Consider the following 22,700-nt stretch of genomic DNA (forward strand, 5'->3'; position numbering starts at 1 on the left):
ATGCCCAGACACTGTGTATCAAAGGGCTGTGTTTTCCACCCCTGTGATGTCCGCAGGTCTCATCAGCGCTCCCTGCCGATGATGCAGGACATCTCCGCAGGGATCCGGGGATCCATCCTCACACAGTCATCCCGCGTCCCACTGACCGGTCTGAGGATACGCCACTGACTGAGGAGGTGCCGAGCTGGGAGCCTCTCACCAGTGCTTCGCCTGAAAGTTAATCACTCCATCTGAATAAAACGGCCATACAAAAAGGGTCATAGAGGTCAGGCGAGCATTTTACAGAAGGAAATTTAAAGCTTCTGAAACCCTTTCCATTTCCCCTCTGGCTGCCCTACCTGGCAGCAGCTGCTGCCAACCGTGACGTCTGTAGGGTAGGGTTGAGCCAGCTCCACCCAGAACTACTGGGAATGAGTCATTCTTCTCTTTTAAGATTTGGCAAAGGAAAACAAACAAACAAACAAAAAAGACGTGAAATACGCGACAAGCGCGAGCAAACCCGTGAGGGCAGAGCAGCACCAGCAGTGTCCGAAGGCCCTCCCGTGCTCCCTCCGGAGCTGGGCGTTATAAATGTGTATTATAAAGTTGGCTTTTCGCAAGATGTGTGCTATATGATTAATAACGTTGCGGTAAGAATATAGGATATAGTTTGTTTTTTTTTTTTAATTTCTGCTTTTAGTAAAGAAAATTACGCGTAGTAGTAGTAGTAGTTAATATATTACGCTTAAACTGTCTGTTTAGTCAAAATAACATCCAGTAAACATGTAAAAAAGACTCTCCTGTTAATATACCAACTATCAGCATCTACCATCGTTTTTCACATGGGGAAGCCCCGCGGCACCCTCACTGTCCCCTCACTGTCCCCTCACTGTCCCCTCACGGCCCGCGGCCGCTCCCGCCCTCACGGGGCCGCCGCCACTCTCGGGCAGGGCTTCCGGCCCCGCCGGCCTGCGATTGGCCCACGCCGATGCACCGGAAAGGCCATCAGAACGCCACGCCCACCGCGCCGTTCAAACGCTGGCGGCGGTAAAACCGGGGTGCTCGGGGATTCGGGGGGACCCTGAGGCACGGGGCGGCTCTGAGGGACCTGCGGGTCCACTGAGGGGGGGTCGGGGCCGCGGGAAAGGTGCTTGGGTTGGGGCAGCTCTGAGGGTGATTGGGGTCCGCCCGCTGCAAGCTCCGGAGTTTGCGGGGCTCCGCGCCCTCCCGGCGAGGTGGTGGTGTTGCCGTCCCTGGAGGTGTTTGAGGAATAGATCGGCCGAGGCGCTGAGCGCCGCGGGGATGTTGGCACGGTAGGGTTCGCTTACCGGTTAGACTCTTAGATGGTCTCGGAGGTCTTCTTCAATATAATGGCTTCTGTGGTTATCCCCACTTTAATTGCTGGGGCGCTCCGGGCGCGTTTAAACTTATAAAGTTTGTCTCCGAGGAAATATAGATGTTACTTAAATTACATCCCCCCTCATCCATGTTTTTTACTTAGAGTCAGCCAGTCAAGCACTTCCTGAATGTCCCTGTTCCCTTTTTCAGGTGATTGTGTATATGAGATAAGCTGTAAAGATGTTGAAGTTTAAGTGTGGAGCTCGAAATCCGGTGGAGGCAGGAGCAATGGAGCCCATCACCAGCCGAGTTTCTCGGCTAAATCTGCTCTTTCAGGTGAAGAACATCTGGCCTGGGAGCAGCTGATCTCGGTTCTGTGCTTCTCTAATTCCAATATCTCAAAATACAGCTTTGCTTGTTTGGATGCTGAAACCATGCCTGTGTCATTCTTTGGGGTAATAGAAAGGGATAGCTAGGTGAAGTTTAAAGTGAATCTGATTTGCACAAAATTCAGTGGATAGTAACTGGTCTTATGTTTTGTGCATCTGTTGATGTTTTAGCCTGATGGATTTTTCCACATAAAGTTGGAATATTGGTTTCTCTGCCCTGTAATCTTCAGTTTCTTCCTGTGTGAAGGAGCTGTGGGTTTGTCCCAAGATGAATTCACCTAAGGGGCTGCTTCCTCTCATCTGAGGTCCAACAGCTTTTCCTTTTAGAGCCACTGTTGATGCTGATTTCTTAAATTTTTTGTACTGTAAAAAAACCTGCATGATGCAGTGTCAAGGAAAAGGCCAGTCACATCAGAGTCATCAAGAGGGTATAGATTGTTAAAATCTGAATCACAGCTTTCTTGAGATGGTTAGTTTAGATGCTTGAAACTTTAAAGGATTGCTTTGTCTAAAAGAAAAATACCTGTTACAGCTATTTCAGATAGACAGAGTGAGTTGATATATTTACCTCACACTTCTGTATCATTTGCCTAATTTCTGAAGTAGCGATTTTAAAATGGATAATATATAATCTGCTCTATACATCTGTTATTGATTTGAGGCTTTTCATTGTTGTCTGAGACTCCATCTGCTGTTGCTGCTTTTTTTTTCCAGGGGAAGCCACTCTTTGTGACTCAACAGCAGATGTCTCCTCTCTCCCGGGAAGGCATCCTTGATTCATTATTTGTTCTTTTTGAAGAATGCAGAAACCCTGCTTTAATGAAAATTAAACACGTTGGCAACTTTGTCAAGAAATGTAAGTTTGTTTAGACAAATTTTCAGGTGTCACTTTATAAAACAGTTCTTAAGAATCTGGATGTTAGAGTAATGCTTTGGTTGCTTTGATTGTAACCCAGGACTTTGAGCATCTGATATTTAGTTGGCAGACTCATCTCTGCAAAGAGGATCTTGGCAATCTTAGGATTTTTTTCAGGTCCGAGAAGATCAAATGCAAGTGGCTTTTGAAGTGCTGTGACTCAAATGTGCCTCCTTCTTAGTCTGTACTGTATTTATATTTGAAGAGGTACTTTCTTGGAAAGTGAGTACTGGCTACAGCAAAGTTCTGAGTGTGCACCACAGAAGGATGTCAGAAGTTGAGAGCCAGGATAATGACAATGAGAAAAAAAAGATTTGAGAGAGAAACTTGGTAATCCCTGGCTCTTTCACCTTCTGGATTCTGTGTTACCCGAGTTTTGCATGTATAACTTGGAAAGAGTATTTCTGTGCTTCAGAAATACAGGTCTTAAAGGAGTAAATATTTTATTTGTGGAAGAGCAAAGAAAATTTCCATTTTTTTTTCCATTAAATACGGCAGAAAGACATTTGATTTCAAGTAACATCCTGTACCCCCTGTTACAGTTCCACCCAATGGTTTGTAGGTATCATTAGCAGACAGTAATTTTCTGCTAATTTGAAGAATTTTTAGAACAATCTCCCATGAGCAACTGATTATCACAGCGAGTGCTGGCTGGAACTAGTCAGTGGAAAACTTGAGCTGAAAATCTGCAATAAATGCCTGTGGTTGGTTGTTAGACAATAGACTGGTGCCTCCCTCAGGCAGAGGAGCAAAGCCTGCCCCTGGACTAGCACTTGCTGAGTAAAGCCCTCATGATTAGAGAATATACTTTGTATTGATAAAGGATGGCTGGAAAGAAATTAGAAACCAAAGAGGTTCTCAGCCTCTGATGTTATGAATGGGACAGAATTATGGTTGCTATGGGAACTGTCTTAGCATTTCCTGATCCTTTTGTATGTACCATATTTCAGACTTAACTCTGCATTGATACAGTCTTTTTCTAGTTCTGATGCATGCTGTTATTTTTAAGAAGCATATTCTGGAAAGATTTAACATTTCTTGAGAACCTGGAACTAAATGTTGGGATTTTTTTGGTCTTGGTTTGCTGGGGCTTTTTAAAATTTTATTCCCTAGTTTCGATGTTGTCTCTTTTTTCTAAAATGCCAGTTGCCAAATGTAAAAATAAGTATTTTATTTTTATAGATGCAGAGGCTATCGCTGAACTAAAGGAACTGCAACCCAGTGTGAAGGACTTTGAAGTAAAGAGTGTGGTTGGCTGTGGTCACTTTGCAGATGTCAAAGTAGTGAGAGAGAAAGTCACTGGTGATGTCTATGCTATGAAGGTGATGAGCAAGGAGTCCTTGCTGGCGCAGGAGCACGTATGTATATTTGTCTGTTATGAGAGTAGGAGGATAAATTGCAATTTGTTGAGCACTTCCTTTCTGTCACTATTCTTAGAACCGAGTTAAAAATATATCTTGAGAAAGTTCATCCTGCATTTCAGTGAAGAAATAAATCTGTGTGTAGTTTTGCTGTGTTTAAAAGCCATTGTCACAGTCTGTGGGTCTGTTGGGTGAGGTGCCATCCTCCAGTACCAAAACATGGCCCTTGTGAAGAGCTTCCCATCTAATTATAAGAAAAGAAAAACAGATGATGAAAACACTGAATCAGTATTGATCTTGTTGATGATGGTTTGAATTTTCAGACAATCTATTCATTAAGGGTTTTTTTTTTTTTATTTTAAAGAGCAAAGTAGAATGTCAGGAGTGGGTGTGAAGGCAAACTGTGGTGACTGGATTTTTATGGAGAGCCTCTCGCTAGCTTGAGAAATGTGTTACTTGGAAACTTAAAAAAGGGATAATGGAGGTTGTTCTCATAGTTTGGTGAGAAACAGAAGTTAATCTTTGCTGACATGAGATGACAAGTAGGACAGAGATACTCAATGAGAGACCTCATGAATTTATACAATATCTGCATCAGTTGTTCCCAATACATAGTGCTCCTGATATCCCTCAGCATTGTTTGTGGCTATGAAATGGTTGAGCTCCAGAAATGGAGCTCAACTAAAATTCCCCTTTCTGGGGCACAGACTGACAAGAGAGCAAAGTATGGTACTACCCTCACATGACGCTTGCTCAGGAAGCAGCACTTAATAATATCTTTGTAATTTTTTTGTGATGTGTGCCAAGGTTTTCTAAAACTAGGGGATTCTAATGTATTCTCACTCCCTCTCATCATGATGTAACTGAACACTTTTTTGGTAGGTGTCATTCTTTGAGGAAGAGCGCAGCATATTAGCTCAGAGCACCAGTCCGTGGATTCCACAGCTACAATATGCATTTCAAGACAAGAAAAATCTCTACTTGGTAATGCCTGGTCTTTGATTTTCTCCTCTACTGAACACCATTGTTCTTGGTTTATTAAAGACCAATGTGATGGTTGAAATATGCTCATTTTCTGTAAATTTTCCTGCACTACGTGGCACTGTTTGATACATGCCCACTGTCATACTGGAGAGTTGAATGGAATATCTTGTATGTCTTTAAAATTCTATGTAGGTTATGGAGTATCAGCCTGGTGGGGACTTGCTGTCACTCTTAAACAGATATGAGGACCAGCTGGATGAGAATATGGTGCAGTTTTACCTTGCAGAGTTGGTTTTGGCCATTCACAGTGTCCATCAGATGGGTTATGTCCACCGGTACGTAAAGGTTGCTTTGGGTGCTTCTATATTCTGTCCTCTTTCAGTATTTCACATGCTGTGCCAGAGGACAAAATTAGAAAATTAATCAGACTCTCAACTATAATTGTAGCTCAGGGCATTAACTTTGATGTAAAGTTCAGACCAATATCAAGAAAGAATTGTTACATATATTTTTCTGGAGGCTCAGTAAAAAGAAGCCTTAATGTTGTGTTATAAAAAATTTAAATCTTTCCCATGGATTGCTGCTTTTGGCACCAAATACTATGGGAAATTAATGTAATTGTTAAAAACTGTTGTGTGCTGATTGGTAACAGGGCAGTATAGGATGTTGGAGTAGCTAAATATCACAGAATTTTCTCTCAAGGCTTGGAGACTGTTACTGTGTATATTTTCAAATCATATTGGTATTTAAAAAAATTATTCCATTCCAAGGGTTTGGAAATGTTAGGAAGTATTTTATGTTCCAAGAGTTTGTAGTGGCTGCACTTAGAGCATGGGCTTTCTAGTGCAAGACCACTGGCTGAATTTGGAAGATGTGCAGAATAAGTTGCGAGGAAGTTTGGAAAGAAAACTACCATAACTCAGTTACAATGTGGTCAAGGTGCAAAATCACCTCTTCATCTGCTGTCAATAATTATTAACCTTCCGTGAAATAAGGGGAACCATAATACTTCCATGTTTGCTTGGAAACAGAGCAACTGTTGGAAAAAGGCTCCCACTTGGAAGGCTTTATTCATGTGATTGAGCATAGCTGAATACGGATATCCTGTTACCTGATGTGACAGTAGGGAATGGTCTGGAAAGGTTCTGATTACTTTCTTCTGGCTTACAGGGACATCAAACCAGAGAATGTTCTTATTGACCGGACAGGACACATTAAACTGGTGGACTTTGGGTCAGCTGCCAAAATGACAGTAAACAGAACGGTAATAATGTGGATTTAAACTTTATCTGTGGCTTGTTTGGAAAGTCCAGTTGAAAAGGGAAAACTAACTTTGTATCTGTGCTTTGATTACACCTTGCTCTTCTCTCTTCTGCCTTTCTTGTCCCCTATCGAATCTATTCACAATTGTTTTTCCATTTGTGAATAGCTTTGCAAGCGTGAACTCAAGTATCTTTTGCAGCCCTCAGTAGATACATATTTGCTTATTAAAATATTAATACACAAGAAAGATAAGGGTAAGTCTGTTTTCTCATGGTGCTGCACTATGATACAACATCAGAGTTCTACAGGTTCTTACAGCTGTTCAGTGCTATGTTTTAAGAGGACATGGATTTATAGTTGGAATGAAAATTGTGCCTGTTGTAACTAAGGTGACATAACTTTGAAGATTGGAGAGGTCTTGATCCAAATGAGTCACATTTAAATATTCTGGGCTTCACTTACCAGAAAGTACTGCATCAAATCTAAATCAATGGAGTTTTTTTATAAGTTGCTTGTAAGTTTTGATAACTGCATACAACTTCCAGTGAAAATTTTTAAAATTTAAATGTCTCTAAGTGAGAACATGAAGTTCTGTACCCTATTTCCGTCTTGTTTTGCAATTTTTATTTTTCCATAACATTTTCTTTGTAATGTGATTCTTAATATCCTGTTTTCCCTGTTCTTACATTTTCTCTGCATTGCATTTTCCTTTTAAATTTTTTCTTCACACTATCTCTTCAGTCACTCACAGGTTTTTGTGTTAGCCTGCCTGCTGTTTTGTTTCATTCTTTATACCATTCAGTACAAAAATGATTGCAGCATTGGCTCCTGAATTACCTTTTCTAAGTTGTCCAGAAATTCAAATATTAGCTCTTTGCTGATCATGAGCACTAGGTAAAAAGGTAAGGATGACAGAGAATGTAATGAGGGCAGGAAATATTTATGTCTGAGCTTGACCATTTTTGAAATTTCAGCTATAATGTCCCTGTTAATACTAGTTGAAGCAGAGTATATTTACTGTTTTAAACAAACATCAATTTAGTCTTTCTGTGCTTTTTGGGATGCTACTTTTCTACTTTAGAGGTTTGTACTTTATAGTAACAATTAGCTCTGATACTTTGACTCTTTGTACCAAATAGCTTGCTTTGTTTATCAGCAGTTTCCTGGCTCTTATTTGCTAAATAAAGAGCCATTAACCTGGCTCTTATTTCTTAGAAATTTTAAGCAAAGCTGTTTTTCTTAAAATTCACTCAGAGGGTTAAAAATTATATCTCATTAAAAAAAAAAGCGGGGGAGGGGGGTAGGGAAATAAAACCTTTGTTTTATTACTGAGATGCCTTTGAACAGAAAGTGCTGTAATTTGACTTGGTTTATCTTTGCTCCTAGGTGAATGCCAGGCTCCCTGTGGGCACACCTGACTACATGGCCCCAGAGATGCTGACAGGGTTGGGTGGGGATGGCAAAGCCTCCTATGGCCCTGAGTGTGACTGGTGGTCCCTCGGAGTCATTGCCTATGAGATGATTTATGGAAGGTCTCCCTTCACTGAAGGCACTTCAGCAAAAACTTTCAATAACATCATGAACTTCCAGGTAGAGAGAACTCCTTCCCTGTTCTCAAGTAAAAAGGCTGTAACTAAAGGCTGTTTTTCTCAACTTTACATAAAAGTTCATGGGTATCTCTGACTTCGTCATGTTCATACAGTATTTGGATATATACATTTTATTGTATTTATATGTCTCTGTATTATAGGTATCAAGTTATTTTTAGTAACAGGTGTCATCATCCCTGATTCAAAAAATTCTAAGCCACAAACCTTTGTGAGAATTTTCTGGGGAAGTATCTGCTTTTACTGTTCCATTTGAGTGTGCCATTGGCCATTGTTCAGCATAAGATGGTGACCTGGGATACCATTTGCCTGGGTGGGAATGGTTGTTCCTGTGTTCTTATCTTTCCTGCAGTAAATACATATAAAAGCCTACTTGGATAAAATGCACCATGCTTTTATTTGTGTGCTATAAATATTCATCCTTTGTACCTGACATATCTCAGAATAATGAAACTTAATCTTCCTGTTCTGAGCCTGTTTTCCTACTGAGCAGAAATCCATTTCTTTCTAATGCAGAGATTTCTGAAGTTCCCAGAGGATGTGAAAGTTAGCAGTGACTTTCTTGACCTGATCCAGAGCCTGCTGTGTGGGCAGAAAGAAAGGCTGGGTTATGAGGATCTCTGCTGCCATCCATTTTTTTCTAAAATTGACTGGAACAATATCCGTAGTTGTAAGTAGAAGAAAATTGTATTTAGAAACAATTTCTGGGTTCTTTTGGTAATGGGAAAATTTGTACAATGAGTATTTAAGTGTGTTTGATCTGAATTATTCATAATGAAACAGGACTGGTTCCTGGACCAGGTGTTTTCAACAAAACAGCTCATTTTGTTTTTTGCAAAGGCTATGTTAAAGGCTATTTCAGGTGAAAACTGTAAGGTAAGAGGAAGTTTAATAAAACTCCATACGAATTTCTGATGCAATTTCCATATTACTGCAGGCACTAGACTGGAAAATCAAAACGGTCCTTTCCATGTCCTTCCTCAGATTAAAAGGCATCAGTATGTTCTTCAGGCCTTTCCCACCTCAGTTTGTTTAATTTTGGATTCATCTTTTCTTGTTATTGTTGTATCTTCACCTTTCTCTTTTATTACTTGTGAACCAACTTTACTTAAGTTTGGTTTATTTTTTGTAGTTCCACTAGGTAATGAAATGTCTTTGGCTATAGGGCCATTGGAGCTTTTTGTCAAAGTCAATGGGGATAATGTATTGCTGTTCTTTTTTTGGTCAAAAATCTGTTCATTCAACCAGGAATAGAATAAAACCACTGAACCAGATAATTCCCTATGCAGAAAACTGTTTATAATACTGTGTAAGCAATGGAATTCGGTATTTGGAAGTACTGTGGCACCAACTTCATGGCAAAAGCAAATATTTTACAGTTCATCAGTGATCTCTGTATGGGGATCTGATTGTGTTGGAGAGTATTTTAAATTATTTGGACTGTAAGATTATCTGGGCGAGCACCATGTCTGCTTTATGTTTTTTATCAAATATGCTGTAAGGGAATGATTGTGCTCCATTTTCTATGATAAATTGCTAAGCCAGTGCTTCTACTTTTGATGACTATCTCAGCACTTCAGCTGTCAGCTCCACAGACTGTTTGCTCACTTTTCTGTTGATTCATTAATTTTGAACTTGTGGAGCTGCTGTTCTGTTAAATTCCATTGTTTCTGCCCTTTGAGAGCTTTTGAGCCTCGAGCCCTTTCCATCTCTTTAGCATACATTTCCCAATGCTCTCTGCCTTCTCTCCCCAGAGCCCTGCCTAAGCCACCAGTTTCTGCTCCTGAATTTTGTGTTGCATTTATATCATATTATATCAGATATAGAAAGGAGAATGACATGTGAGCATATGTTCTGGTGTTTCCTTGGCAATTGCCCGTCTAGTATTCACACAGCTGCACGAGTTAATGGAGCATTTTGCCAATTCCTGTGGCAGCAGTGATGCTGATGGACAAGCCAGTAGGCAGCCCTGGTGTGGTTATAATGTTGGAATAATCATTTGGGGTTTCAAAAATCCCATTTCTGTCTGCAGCTGGCCAGTGGATTGCATCACTCCCTGTGATATCCACACCTACCTGCTGTGAGAATTCGTTCAGTTTTGACCCCTCACTTCATTGTTATGCCTCATACTTGATAAACCCCCACTGTAACTAGCACAAAACGCAGCAGTCTCCGTGCTTGAAGCAGCAGATTCAATGTATCACCTATTGCTTTGCTCTCTGTAGCAGTTCTCCCTGTGCTGCTTTTTCTGAGCAGTGTTGCTGTCATTCTATTCAAAACCTGAGTCAGGTTTGACCTGGGCTATCTAAAAGCTAAAGGTTTCTGTCTAATTTTGACCTCTGCTGATAGTGATGTTTAACTGCAGCAATGGCAGCTTGAGAGGTTAGGTGATGGAAGAGGTCATAGGGTTTAGATTTACATTAAAGAATCTCACTCCCCCAAGTTAATCTGGTCAAAGACTTTAAGGTTATGAGTATTGGGACTGGGTGATCCTAAAGCCTTTGCTGACTGAAATGACTCTATGATTCCACAATTATTGAACAAATTCTGTGTCAGTATAGTCAGACTTCCCTATGGTCTGTAAGGGCAGTGATGTAATTTCTATTTCCGGCTGAGCAAGGTAGGGGGAAAAAATGGTACCTTTGCCTTTCAGGTATTTAATTATCATGCTGAGAGCTCCAGGATAGCCATTCTTAGTGCATCGATTTTGGTTAAGAATGTTTCATTAAGGGGCTTTTCAGTGTTACATTTTGTTGTTATGGTAACCTATGAAACACTTGACTTTTTAGTAAACCCCTTTCCAAAAGATCATTGCCTCTAAAAAAAGCTCCCAACTTCCCCTGGGTTCAAGTAATGTGTATCTGCAGAAGCAGCTCTTAAGTTAGAGAAACAGAATCAAACCATCAAACCTAAGGTCAAGTTTATCTGAATTTGTCTCAACAGGTGATTTTTCCTCTTAGTTGGAGTATTGTATACTGAAACACACTTATAGATTCTGCTCTCTGTTGGTTTTCTGCTATCTAATGACTTCTAAAGCTTATTAAAAAAAAAAAATCCCACCCTGAAACAGATACTACCACACTCCCCCCAAAAAATAAAATAAACCAAAACTTTCAAAAGTTTGTGTTAATTTTCAATCAGAACTTTAAACTCAAATTGTGTTCAAATTCATTCAGAATTTTCTGAAAATATTTTGGAATTTATTTACCTGAAATAAACATATTTTTATCTGTGTTTCATCTAAATGATCAGGTATTTCACTGGAAAGTTGATAAAAGTACCTAAAATCAGAGGTAGAGAATGGGGGAATGGCATACTTGAGTTACCAGCAATGAGGCTGCATTCTGTATAGTTTGGGGGTTTTGTTAGTTGTCTTGTTATTTGAAATCCATAAACTGCATCAGCTTTTTAATTTGGAATCAAAAATCTGCTTGCTGAAGTCTGGCTGGGAGATGGTCAGAAAACTTTCATTCTTACCTAAGCAATAAGTGTACAGCATGAAGAGCCTTTCATTTTAAGAATTGCCTTGTAGCTACAGTCCAAGAGATCTTGAGAATGGAATGGCATATTTGGACTTTCAGATGTAAACTATATATATGAAAAGAAAGGGTTATATATGAAAAAACAAGATGTTTTGTGCAAACAGAAGAATTTAAGAAAGTATTAAAGACTGATTTTTAAACTGTTTTCTGCTGTTCAATAGGCAGGACCCAAATCTCATTAGTCATAAGTCCAAGACACTTATCCTTATGAACACCCTGTTGTCATTGAGGATATTAACAGTTACACATTGTGGTGTTTCATTTAAATTCTTGTCTTCAGAAAACTGTGTTGACTTGTTTCTTGAAGTGGGGATCACTTGCAGGTTGGAAATCACTTTTATTAATAGAAATGTATGTGTTGAATCATTGTCTTGGCAGAACAGTAAAGGTGTTAAGATAATATTGTAGAGATAGGTTAGAACTAGAAGAGTGCCTTTTTTATAAGAGGTCTTAGCAAAAATTTCCTTTAATTTCATCACTGGGATTGCCTATTTTTCTTTCATAACACTTTCTCAAATAGGTCTGTTAGAGCCTGAGGAAGAGGAATGCCTAACCTATTTAAAAAGGCTGTATGGATGCTTTTCCTCAGAAAGCATTTATAGATAACCTTGTAGATCAAGAAGAGACACATTTTTATCCTTAAGAAATATTCAGTATTGCCTTTAAGTTTCCTATTTCAGTTGTGTCTTTCACTGTCCCAGGGGAAATGCAGTCTCTCTTTTCTGAATTTGCATGAAAATATTTTGAAAGGATGGAAAGACCTGGTTAAGGCAATGTTCTTTGTACCAGTCATAAATATACACACTGAGGCAGAGTTTAAAAAAAAAAAAAAAAAAAGGCTTTTTTCCATAAAATACACTTTATCTAATCTTGATGATAAGCTGATTAAAGTACTGGAATATGTGTGGTGGTTTTGAATTTTTCCTTTTTTCTTTTTCATTTTTTCTTTCTTTTTTTTTTTTTTTTTCCCTTAAACTTAGCAACCTACAACACTCCCTTTTCCTCTGAAAGTCATTCTTTGGAACAGATGGAAGAGGGTTACATCCTTCCACAAGTGGGGATGTATCTAGGCAAGGAATTGGCTTTTTTAAAACATGCAGTTCTCTACAAGATACTTTAAATGGTAAACAGAACATGTACGTTCATTGTAACGTGTTGGAGACAAAAGGAGCTCTTTGTACCCAACCAGTTTGTGAGAGTAGAAGCACTGGGTTTACTGTCTTTCTGAGTAATACTTTTGCCTCCCTTTTGGGTGAGCCTGGGAAAAGTGCAAGTTTGTCACCTTGTCAGATGTGATGGCATGGTGCTCACATTTATTTCTCAGAGGCTTATCTTGACCTCTGCTGAAGGATCCTTCCCTTTAAAGAAGCAATTGATAAGCACATCAATGTATTTGCATTCACCAGTCTTCATCTTGTTCTAAAAATGCTATAGTTGTGTGACACCTTTCTGATTTAAAGCAAAAAATAATAACTAGAAATTATGCCATTATGTGACCCATACTTGAGAACAAAATTGCTTGTCTGTTTTAGCTTGGTTTTACAAGACTACTCTGTTTATTCTGTGGGTATTTTGGACATCAGATAACTCCTTAGTCTGAGGAATAAAAATTTATAAAGAAGCTACCAAATAATTAGCAACATCAGACAGAATGGATCTAGCTTTTTTAAAGTTATTCCTTCTTACCTCTAAGTGATTTTTTTTTTCCTATAACATGCTGAGACTTCTTCAGAAGCAGCCACTGTTTGCAGCCACTGTTGACAAGTTCAGAACTTCTTAACATCTAGAGGTGTTTTTGTTGAATGACTGATCCAAGTTTTCTCTTTAGTTGCTACTATTTCTTGATACAAATATTGTAACAAAGTTACACTGCAGAGTTGCGAGATTTTGGACTGTTAGTCATGGATTTTAGTGAATACAAAATAGAGGGTAAAGGATTTTTTCACAATTTCTCTTCTTTGTTCTCATATTTTATTAAACATCAGAGGAAGCTGTAGTGTAAAACATTGTGCTCTTTAAACTGGTTTCCCACCAGCCCCAAAGGTTTGCTCTGTCTCACATTCAGTTTTATCTCTGTGCATCCGTTGTTCCCCCACTGAGTGCTTTTTCATCTTTTTATGTGCAGGCATAGCTAAATGATATTTTCTTTTATGCATGTGGTTTGAGTAGCAATTCTTATTGTTGGTAAGAGGAATAACTTTCTTTTTAATTGCAAGGGCTTGTAGATGACTCTTAAGGTTTTCTTTGCTAATTTCTGATGGGAAGTAAGGCTTTAGATCTCTCTTTCAGATGAAGATGAAGTTATTTATCAGGGTATGGGGAGTACAGAATAGGGTGCTTGTACCATTATAAAAAGGCAGCTAAGTTGGTTTTTGCTACCTCTTTAAAAACATTCTAGACTTTTGCAGATGAAGTGAAGAGTTTTTTTACCTGTTACTTTACCTCATAGACAGTATCTGCCTTCAAAAACAGTGTTAAATATCCCACAGCAACCCCCTTCTGTGAGAAAAGCTCTGAGTTCTTTCAGCAGAGGTCCCGAAACTAAAAAATACTAATTCTGAACTGATCCTCCTTTGCTGTGAATTAATTAAAACTTTGGGCTTATCTTTGCATTGAAGATTATATTCTTACAAATTCTTTTCTGTTACTTCTCTGTTTTTAATCATTAAGAGTATATGTAAGAGTAGCTGGACATTAACCTGATATTAAGTGATTTTTAAAGGGAAATAAATATCCCAATTGACAATCTATATTTCAAAACTATGTTTATGGTGCATAAATATCAGCATTACATTATATATTTTTATTATAACTAGTAAAATAGAAGAAATTAATACATTTGTGATACTGACATAAATTTAAATGTTCTGGAGCTGGTAAGTTCCAGCAGGCTGAAACTGCTTACTGAAGAACCTATTTAATTTGGATATTTTCCCCATTTATCTCATTCTAATGTACTTGGAACTACTGTACACGAACAGCATCTGTTTAATGGAATTTCTTCTCACTTCCCTGCTTGGGAGCAGCGTCAGGATGGCTCTTCAGAGAGCTGCTACCAAAACCCTGTGCGTGCAGTTGGGATTTGGCAGTTGATGCAGACAGCTTCTTTATTTTATTTTGGCTGTTCATGCCGGTCTGGTGGGTAGTTCCAGCGAGGGAATGGAGAGTTAAAGGCGGGCAGTGGAAGGTTTTGGCAGCCTAGAGGGAGCCAGCGCCTCCAGCCGTGACTCGCCGTGCCCCTGCCACTCACGGGCAGCAGCGTCTGTCACGCTGCAGGCAGGTAGGGTTAACGCCGGCATGCGGGGACTCGGGAGCAGGGAGCCTGCACTGCAGGGGTTGGAATGTTTGTTCCCGGTCCTTCAATCCTCATCAGCCCTTCAGCTACAGGAGATCCATACTGGATCCATGGTAACGGTTTTAGCACACTCCACTTCCATCAGCTGGTGATGGTGGGCTGCTCTAGCTGCTGGCTGAGGAGCTGTCTCTCCTTTGCTAATCTCAGAGTTGCGGTGAGCGGAGACCCGAGTGATGAAATAAATAAATAAATGTTAGGAAACGTGATTTAATGAGGTGGGGATTGCACAGCAGGGCTTCTGCATTCATTCCTTCCCCACACGTAGCCAAGCCAGCAGGTAGCTCGGGTGCTGCACATCACCGAGAAGAACTTGTCCTTTTGTTCCTTAGGTTAATTAAACTGAAGCAAGCACGAGAAAATCACCTGAAATTAAACAACTGCTTAGCAAGTTAAGTGGTACCAATTTAGAAATTATAGTAAGAAATACATTGTAATTCCTGCTATTTATACCTCTCTTCAGAGCTGATTGTATCAGAGCCAGACTGCAGTGGTGTCCCGGCAAGAGTTCCAGATCTTAAGCAAGGTCTTATAGAGAAATAAAATCAATCTTCTTTTCCTAAAGACCAGTGAGCTCTCAGCAGCTATAGTTTATTAGAACCTTCCAGGAGAAAGACCAGTTTGCTGTTGATTACAAACCCATGCTGGGATGATTCTTGTTAGTGTTAAAGGGTAAGATATATCCCTTAGCTGACTAGCACAGCATCAGGCTTCTTTCTCAGGTAGTGTCACTAATTGGACAGGTTGGAGACATTTTCCTTTTCAAGATGAATCAGAATTGACAGGCTTCTGGCTATATTACAGTAATGATTTTCTTAGCCTGGTGCTTTGATTTTATTATTTATGTGTTAAAAAACCCAACATCTTAACCTGAAAAAGCCCCAAACCCCAGAATCTCCGGAGCCCAAGCTAAATGCCAGTTTGATCAGTGTGGGAGATGCTGTGCCTGCAGAGTGGTAGCCATGTTGGCAGCTCAGGGGTTAATCTCTTGTTGCTGTAATACGCTTTGAGAGCAGCAGCTCAGTCTGCTTGTGTTAGCAAGATTAAAAGCAGGAGCTGCAGTGCCATTGCAAGCACTGAATGAGTAGGACTGTTGCAGAGTGAACTGTAGCTGAATTTTATCTTTTCTTCTTGCTTTTTTTCCACCAGCTCCTCCCCCCTTCGTTCCTACTCTCAAGTCTGATGATGACACCTCAAATTTTGATGAACCAGAGAAGAATTCGCGGGTTTTATCCTCTACGCGCCAGTTGAACCCAGCAGGATTCTCGGGGGAAGATTTGCCGTTTGTGGGGTTTTCATTCATCAAGGCTTTGGGGATACTCAGATCAGAGTAAGTAGAAATTATTGCTCAGGTGGATAGGACTGCTGGAAAAATGGGAAGGTTTGTTACAGAGAGGATGGTGTGTGTGTGTGTGAGGAAAAGGTGTTTTAACTGACCTGTACTCTGCTGTAGGGAAGCTGCCAGATTCTGGCGTTATCTGTTGCTGGTGTCTCTTGTGCATGTCCTGTTCTCTGATTATTTCTGGGATGAGGGGGAGGAAATGGGATGGAAAGATTAATTCTAAACCAGTTATTATTAAAATTGTAGTTCAAATAGTTTGAATTAGTTGTTGCTGTTAAGCAGGGAGCAGTAGGTGATTGCATATCTGGTACTGCAGATCCCTGCAAAGAGGAGAATACTGAGGAGTTCAGAGATGGAAAAAGGGGATGGTGTTATTTTATTGGGTCAGAGAGTGGGCACCAAGTGCTGGAAATGTGTAAGGCTGAATCAGTGATCCATAGAAAAGGAGCTCTACTAACCTGGGAATGTGCAGTGATGGGTCAGTGAGCAAGGGAAGGAGCTGCATGGCAGCTGGCTCTGTGCTGCTGGGTCAAGTTAAATAGGAGGACTGGACATTGCTGTGTTGTGTGTTTGGAGACTGGAGATTCAGATAAAATATGCAATGGCCATGTGTGTGGAGGGATATAAAGACCTCAGAGAAATGGTTTTCAATGGAAAGAAAACGTGATTTCCGAGAGAATGGAGTCAGGGAAAAACAAGAATATAAACAATTTGATGTGGTGACATAAACCATTTGATGTGGTGGTTGGTTGGTTTCTGATGACAGAGCTATTGAAAAAGTATTAGTGCAGTGTGTTAAGTTGGGAAGTCCTTAGCTCAGGACCAGGAGGCCTCAGGAACGCAGTGGCTTTGGCTGGGTTAGTGACTCAATGCACTGTGTTTTCATGTCAACCCTCATTCCCTGCTGCTGGTTTGCTCCCTTCAGGGACTTCCTTGTCAATCTGTCTTAATTGAGTTACATTTTGTGTCATATTGGTTGTGATAGTTGCTCTGCAGTAAGCTTGTCACTGAATTTGGTGATACTGTTGACATCTTTGATCTTGCTCACACCATGAATCAAGGTTATATGATGGTTATGCCAGAAATAAAAAGGGAATCTTTGGTTGCCCCTCCTCAGCAGAGTTGCTTTTATGGCAAAAGAGGAAGGAAGGGAGAGGATATAAAACCCCAGAAAGTGTTTTTTTGGTGAAATGATCTAATATTGTCAGCAGGATGGAATGTTAGATCTTTAGATACCTGGGGTTAAAATCTGTCTTAATTTAGGAGTGAGATAACTTAGGCTGTTATCTTGTCTGCCTGGGGAACTACAATCTGTGCACCAGGTCTATGTGGCCATTCAGGTAACAGTCAGAAAAGCCTCAACAATGACCATATTTGTGTGCTAAAACATGCATGTAATTGGGCCCAGGACTAGAACTGAAGAGGAGTGTGGGGTGAAGTCTCAGAACCGTGGTGTAACTATGCTGCAGGCTGAGAGAGCTGTAGCAGATGGACTGAGGTGTTTTCTCTGTGGAGCTGGTACTGAAAATGCATATGGAAGTTACATTTGAATTTTGGGAATAGGTGAGAAGAGGTATAGCAAACAAATATAGAGATTAATATTCTCTGCAGAAATTCTGACTGAAGTAAAATTTCTGTTTGTTGTGGCCTGTTTTTTCTTAAACTGCAACAGAAAGTCATCCTATACTTAATTTTCTCCCAAATAATTTTAAAATGAGTAGCTAATAATTTTTTTTTCTGAAGTGAGATCTCGATAAATGCACTTATTTTTAGCAGTAAATACTTGCCTTTTGTTCTAAGAAGGTGATTTAAGTATGGTAAAGCCCTTATGGAGACTTTAAAATACCTGTATTTAAATAATGCAGTGATTAGATTATTCTCAATGCCACTGCAAATCGATCACAAAGATAACTTCTTACTTATAAAATACTGTCTGGTGTATGTTTTACTTGAGGAAATACAGTACTGTTTCTGTCCACACTGCCTTGGAAATCAAATTCTTAGATGAAGAATAGTAAAGTGTGGAAGGGGCTTATCTGTTGTGGATCTTGGGATGCTTTCTCTGGAAGGTCCTAAGTCATGAAGTTTATCAGTCCAGAATTTTTTAAAAAAAGCTTTTCCTGTGAAAGTCTAACCTTATGGTTGCTAAGTGATGCAGATCTGTTTTCCTGTCTGCAGCACAAACCCTCTAGTGCTGCTCACAGTAAGGCCAGGCAACTGCAGAGTGCCAGTGATGAGGTCCTTGGAACTTTCTGCACTTTTAATCTGGGGGCAGTCAAATTGTGAAGGTGAGGATTATGCTCTTGCCCTTGTCCACTGGACAGTAAGAAGCTATGGCTGGGAATTTCAAATTCTTCAGAGAAAAGGCAGCTATAAAAGGAGGACAGAAGAAGTATAACAGAAATTCTCTCTTCCACTCTCGCAATGACTTTGGGCTAGAAGGTTTTGCCCAAGTGACTTAGACCTGTTGCCAGGAATTACATGGTTGGTGTGTGGTTTAGAAGGGTCTGTTGAATTACAATGCTCTGTCTGATTTCCCATGAGATTTGAGAGGAATTTGTTTCCCTCTAACAAATGTGAGCTTTAACAAAAATGCAAAAGGCACAGCAATAATGTGTCATAGGAAGCAATCAGGAGAAATCAAGGGCATTGCTTAAGTCATGGATTCCTGTACTAGCAAAGTGTTTAAGTGAATCTGCTCTTAGAGGAGAGCTGGGCTGAGGCTGCAGAGAAGGACCAGCTAACTCCTTCTCTCATCATGGCCTCTGAATTCTGGATGTGGGGGAGAAAAGCCTGTGTGACTGCAAATCTGGCTGCTGGTTTGGCTGCAAGCGTGTGACTGTGACAAGATAAGAGGCAACCAAGGGTTTAATTCCATTAAAAGCCAGCTCCACCTTACTTCCTGTCCCTAACCATGGCTGATCTCCAGTGCTTAGAACAAGTGACAGAAACCCTTAGCTGCCAAAAATATGCATCAGGTGGTGGAGGAGAATTTTTCTTGTCCTTTGCAGGTGACTAGCAGAAGCATAAGATAAATATCTTATAAATCCAGGGCTAACCAAATATACCAAGCTGCCTAATAAAAATAAATACCTAATAAAATTAGTGCCTAATAAAAATAAATACCAAATAAAATATATCAAAATACCTAATAAAAAATAAGTGCCTAATTAAAAATAGTTTATTATGCAAATTTTTGCCTGCCTGTGTTCTCTCTGTAAGGTCCTAAGAAGTGGAGTTCCTCAAGATTCCTGGGGTTTTGTTTTCTGGTTTGTTTTTGGTTACTGGGGTTGAGGTTTTTTAATTTAAAATTTTGATATCGATTCGTGACTGTCTGTATAAAATACTGAGAGTTAAAATGGGCCACTCCTCCAGCAAGAAGAATTTCTGCTGATTTCTTCCAACAGTTTGTTGGGTTCTGGTAAGCTCTTTCACCAAAGATAGATGAAAGAGGAAGCACAGGATGAGCATACCAAAAATATGCTTTGCTTCAGCGAGCTCTATTCACAGATTGATGGTATCACTGTTTGTTTTTGGTTGGGTTTTTTTTAGGCCTGAGCAAGCATTTACGAGGGGGCGGAAGGTACAGATGAGTATAATGCTAAAAAGAATAGAGCATGAGGGATGAGGGATGAGATTATCAGCATGTTGTGTGGGGGCCAGGATTAGGACAGATGGTGCCCATGGTTGTGATAAGGAAGAAGTACAGGTGAGTTGAGGGTTTAGGACAGTGGCAGAAAAGGACACAGGAAGTTACAAGGTGTGATGGGATTCACAAGGTACGAGTTGGACACCAAGAATCAGCTTGGAGCTTTTCCCATGCCAATGCTTTTTTCTTCTTTCTCTCAGCCACGTTCAGACTGGAGGAGCTTTTACACAACCAGCACCATTTCTGCTCATTCTGCTGGTTGAGGCTGCTGCTGATCTAGCTGTGAAATCACTAGTCAGCTGTAAGTTAACTTGGCTTTTAATCATGCAGGCACTGCTTCTCTAGAAAGTAGATTGGCACAGCTAGTGCCATGAGAGCTTGGTACTCTAGACTTGGCTTTGGGTTTATTAAATCTTTTATTGCAATTTTCTTGTTGATGGAGCTGGTTACCTTTTGTTAATCTTTTTTTTCACACTCGAGAGGAAACAGAAGAAACTGCTCTGTTGTACAAAGAGAATTGATCCAGATGTAGCAGTTAATTAAATGAAATACTCTGAGATGGTCCCAGCCTGAATGATAACCTTGCATCATGGCTTTTGATGTTGGATTGTATGTGTTTAATTTCTGCAATGATGCTGACTGAGGAAGAATATAAGTGCCCCAGAAATGTGGGTATTTTCCACCTTGTCATGCTCTGTTGATAGCTTCTATCACCATGATAAGGCTTATTAGATTAGCCAGTATTCCATTTCTCTTGATTTCCTCTGTCTGCCCCTTTTTGATACTTTGAAGGTTGTATGGATGTTCAGGAAGTTGTTCAAATACAATTTGTACGCAGGAAAGGATTACTGGGAGAGCATGTCTCCTAAAAACTGTGTGTCCAGAGTTAACTGAGATCAGCTTCCCTTGGGGATAAGATGTACTGTTTCCATGGCAGGAAAATCATCGTTTCCCCAGCACATATATTTTTAAGGAATTTCTTCCTCACTTTGGACAGGGATGAGGAGGAAAGATTGTAGTTGTGTCTGCAGCCTTCTCTCCCCTTGCAAAGCCAACACCAGCCCTGAGGAGCAGCTCCCTCTGCAGTCACCACATGAAATCCAAACTTGGGCAGTCTCCTGTGCCCTGTCCCATCCCACTTGGCTGAACCTCCTACCTTTTGCAGAGCTCTTCATTTCCTTCCCTGAATCCCTCCTGTTCCTGCTCCCTTGCAGTGCCTGGGGATGCTATCAGCTGGCTCACCACGAGAAAATTTTGAAATGCAAAATAATGCCTGTAATATTGGGCTCTGATTCTTTTAATAGCAAATAAAATAAACAAGCAAAAATGACGAATAAAATTAGCTCCTTTGGGGAGGTGGAATAGAAGACACAAATAAAACCAGCTCTGTGAGAAGTGGCTAGAGTTTTCTCAGGTAATGCCTCAGGCCTGAAAATAATGGAGGTAAAAAAGTGATGATTAAGGTTGAAACTAGAATTTAAAAAAAAGATTGCTTTAGCCAATACAGCTCAGACCTGTAAAACTAAATTTTTATTATAAGAAGATTTTCAGATTTGTCTCAGTACATATTTGCAGCTATTTACATATATTTGATTAACATTTGAAAGCAGTTTCCTTAGTGTCTTTTTTAGTTAATGTGAGCTTTAATTTGTATTTTTAGACTGCTTTTCTCAACTATTCATTTTTAGCCTTGTTTGTACACCCAGCTGTTATGGGATTTAATATGCATCTTTCTCAGATGGTTGCTTTTTCTCTGTAGGAGTATAGACACTTTATAAATTGATTTTTAAATATGGTAATTTGACGGATCAGATTGATTGGACCAGGGCTAAAGGAATGCTGAATAAAAGCATTAATTTTCAACTTTTTTTTTTAGTAAGTCCTGATCATATCCCTATCATTGACATGCAGGATTCTTTCTTCTAAGTTTTTCCTTATCAGGTTTCTGAAGAGATATATTCATATCTGACCTTTCAAGGCTGCATTGGTGGATTTTGCTGTGCTTGTTTGCTGATATTAAAACAGTATTTCCTAATCACTGCTCAAGGTGATGGTGCTGAACATCTGTTTGATACAGAAATGTTGCTGCATTTTTGTAAAAATCCATGTATATCTTTCTGTGCCTCTGCTGCATATCCAGTTGGATTAAGGAGTAGATTTTTCTCAGAAAATGGTGGTGATGGAATGAAACTTTCCTTGGTGTTGAGAGGAGCCTGTGCTGCTGTGTGTGGGTGTCTGGCTCTGTGCAGAGAGCTGCTCAAAGCTCCTTTCTCTCCGTGGGGATAACTGGCTGCACACCAAACTGTGGCCAGGAGAAGCAGAAAGCAACGTGTGGGCAGCCTGTGTGATCTTTTATTAGCACCTTTATTGTACTGCTGCGTTTTCATCTATCAGTTAATACTGCTTCCATCATTAACTGCTCGAGTCTCTAGTCTGAATCATATTATGGAGGGAGAATGTGATTTTTAAAATTGTGTTTTGATGTGTGTACTTAATTTTTTGGTTGCAGATTGCATATTTAAGGCTATGCAAAGCACTAAAAATATGCTCCTAAACATCAGGTGGCTTCCTATCACTTTCTAAAATAGATTTAAACTAACAGGAATGGTAAACTTCTTAAATGCTGAGTCCCAATTAGACAGAAAGCTTAAGAACAAGTAAATATTTTCCCCAGGTTTCTGGAGTCAAATTGTTTTGAACAGTACAGTTGTATCTCAGAAAAAAAAATTGCTTCTAAGTGGAACTCTGAAGTTCTGCAGTGTGACTAATCATATTGATATTGATTGGGTTTGTAGAGATCATATGAATTGGGTTAGGGAAGTTTCAATTTTGATTCACAGAATGTAACTAAGGATATTAAATTCTCCTTCCTGTGGTGCAGATTATGACATGTTGAAGTTTGTAGGGATTTTATACTTTGATGATCATTTAAAAACCTGCTTAAAAATAAAGTACCAAATAAAGCAGCATTTCTCTGA

General features: G+C 39.8%; 1 protein-coding gene across 2 annotated transcripts in view; it reads left to right on the forward strand.

Annotated features, from left to right (window-relative positions):
• Positions 1-1,557: 1,557 nt before the first annotated feature.
• The window catches only part of CIT (citron rho-interacting serine/threonine kinase), a gene marked incomplete at its 5' end in the record, with an annotated part of 67,535 nt that continues 46,392 nt past the window's right edge, over positions 1,558-22,700 (forward strand). For both annotated transcript variants that reach the window (XM_083873573.1, XM_083873574.1), the window contains 9 exons: positions 1,558-1,653; positions 2,421-2,562; positions 3,805-3,980; positions 4,866-4,967; positions 5,160-5,302; positions 6,138-6,231; positions 7,617-7,820; positions 8,354-8,507; positions 15,881-16,061. In XM_083873573.1, the coding sequence (XP_083729699.1) occupies positions 1,558-1,653; positions 2,421-2,562; positions 3,805-3,980; positions 4,866-4,967; positions 5,160-5,302; positions 6,138-6,231; positions 7,617-7,820; positions 8,354-8,507; positions 15,881-16,061 (1,292 nt within the window). The remainder of the gene's footprint in view (positions 1,654-2,420; positions 2,563-3,804; positions 3,981-4,865; positions 4,968-5,159; positions 5,303-6,137; positions 6,232-7,616; positions 7,821-8,353; positions 8,508-15,880; positions 16,062-22,700) is intronic.

The sequence above is a fragment of the Zosterops lateralis genome (genome assembly GCF_965231275.1).
Source record: "Zosterops lateralis genome assembly, chromosome: 17".
Taxonomy (NCBI): domain Eukaryota; kingdom Metazoa; phylum Chordata; class Aves; order Passeriformes; family Zosteropidae; genus Zosterops; species Zosterops lateralis.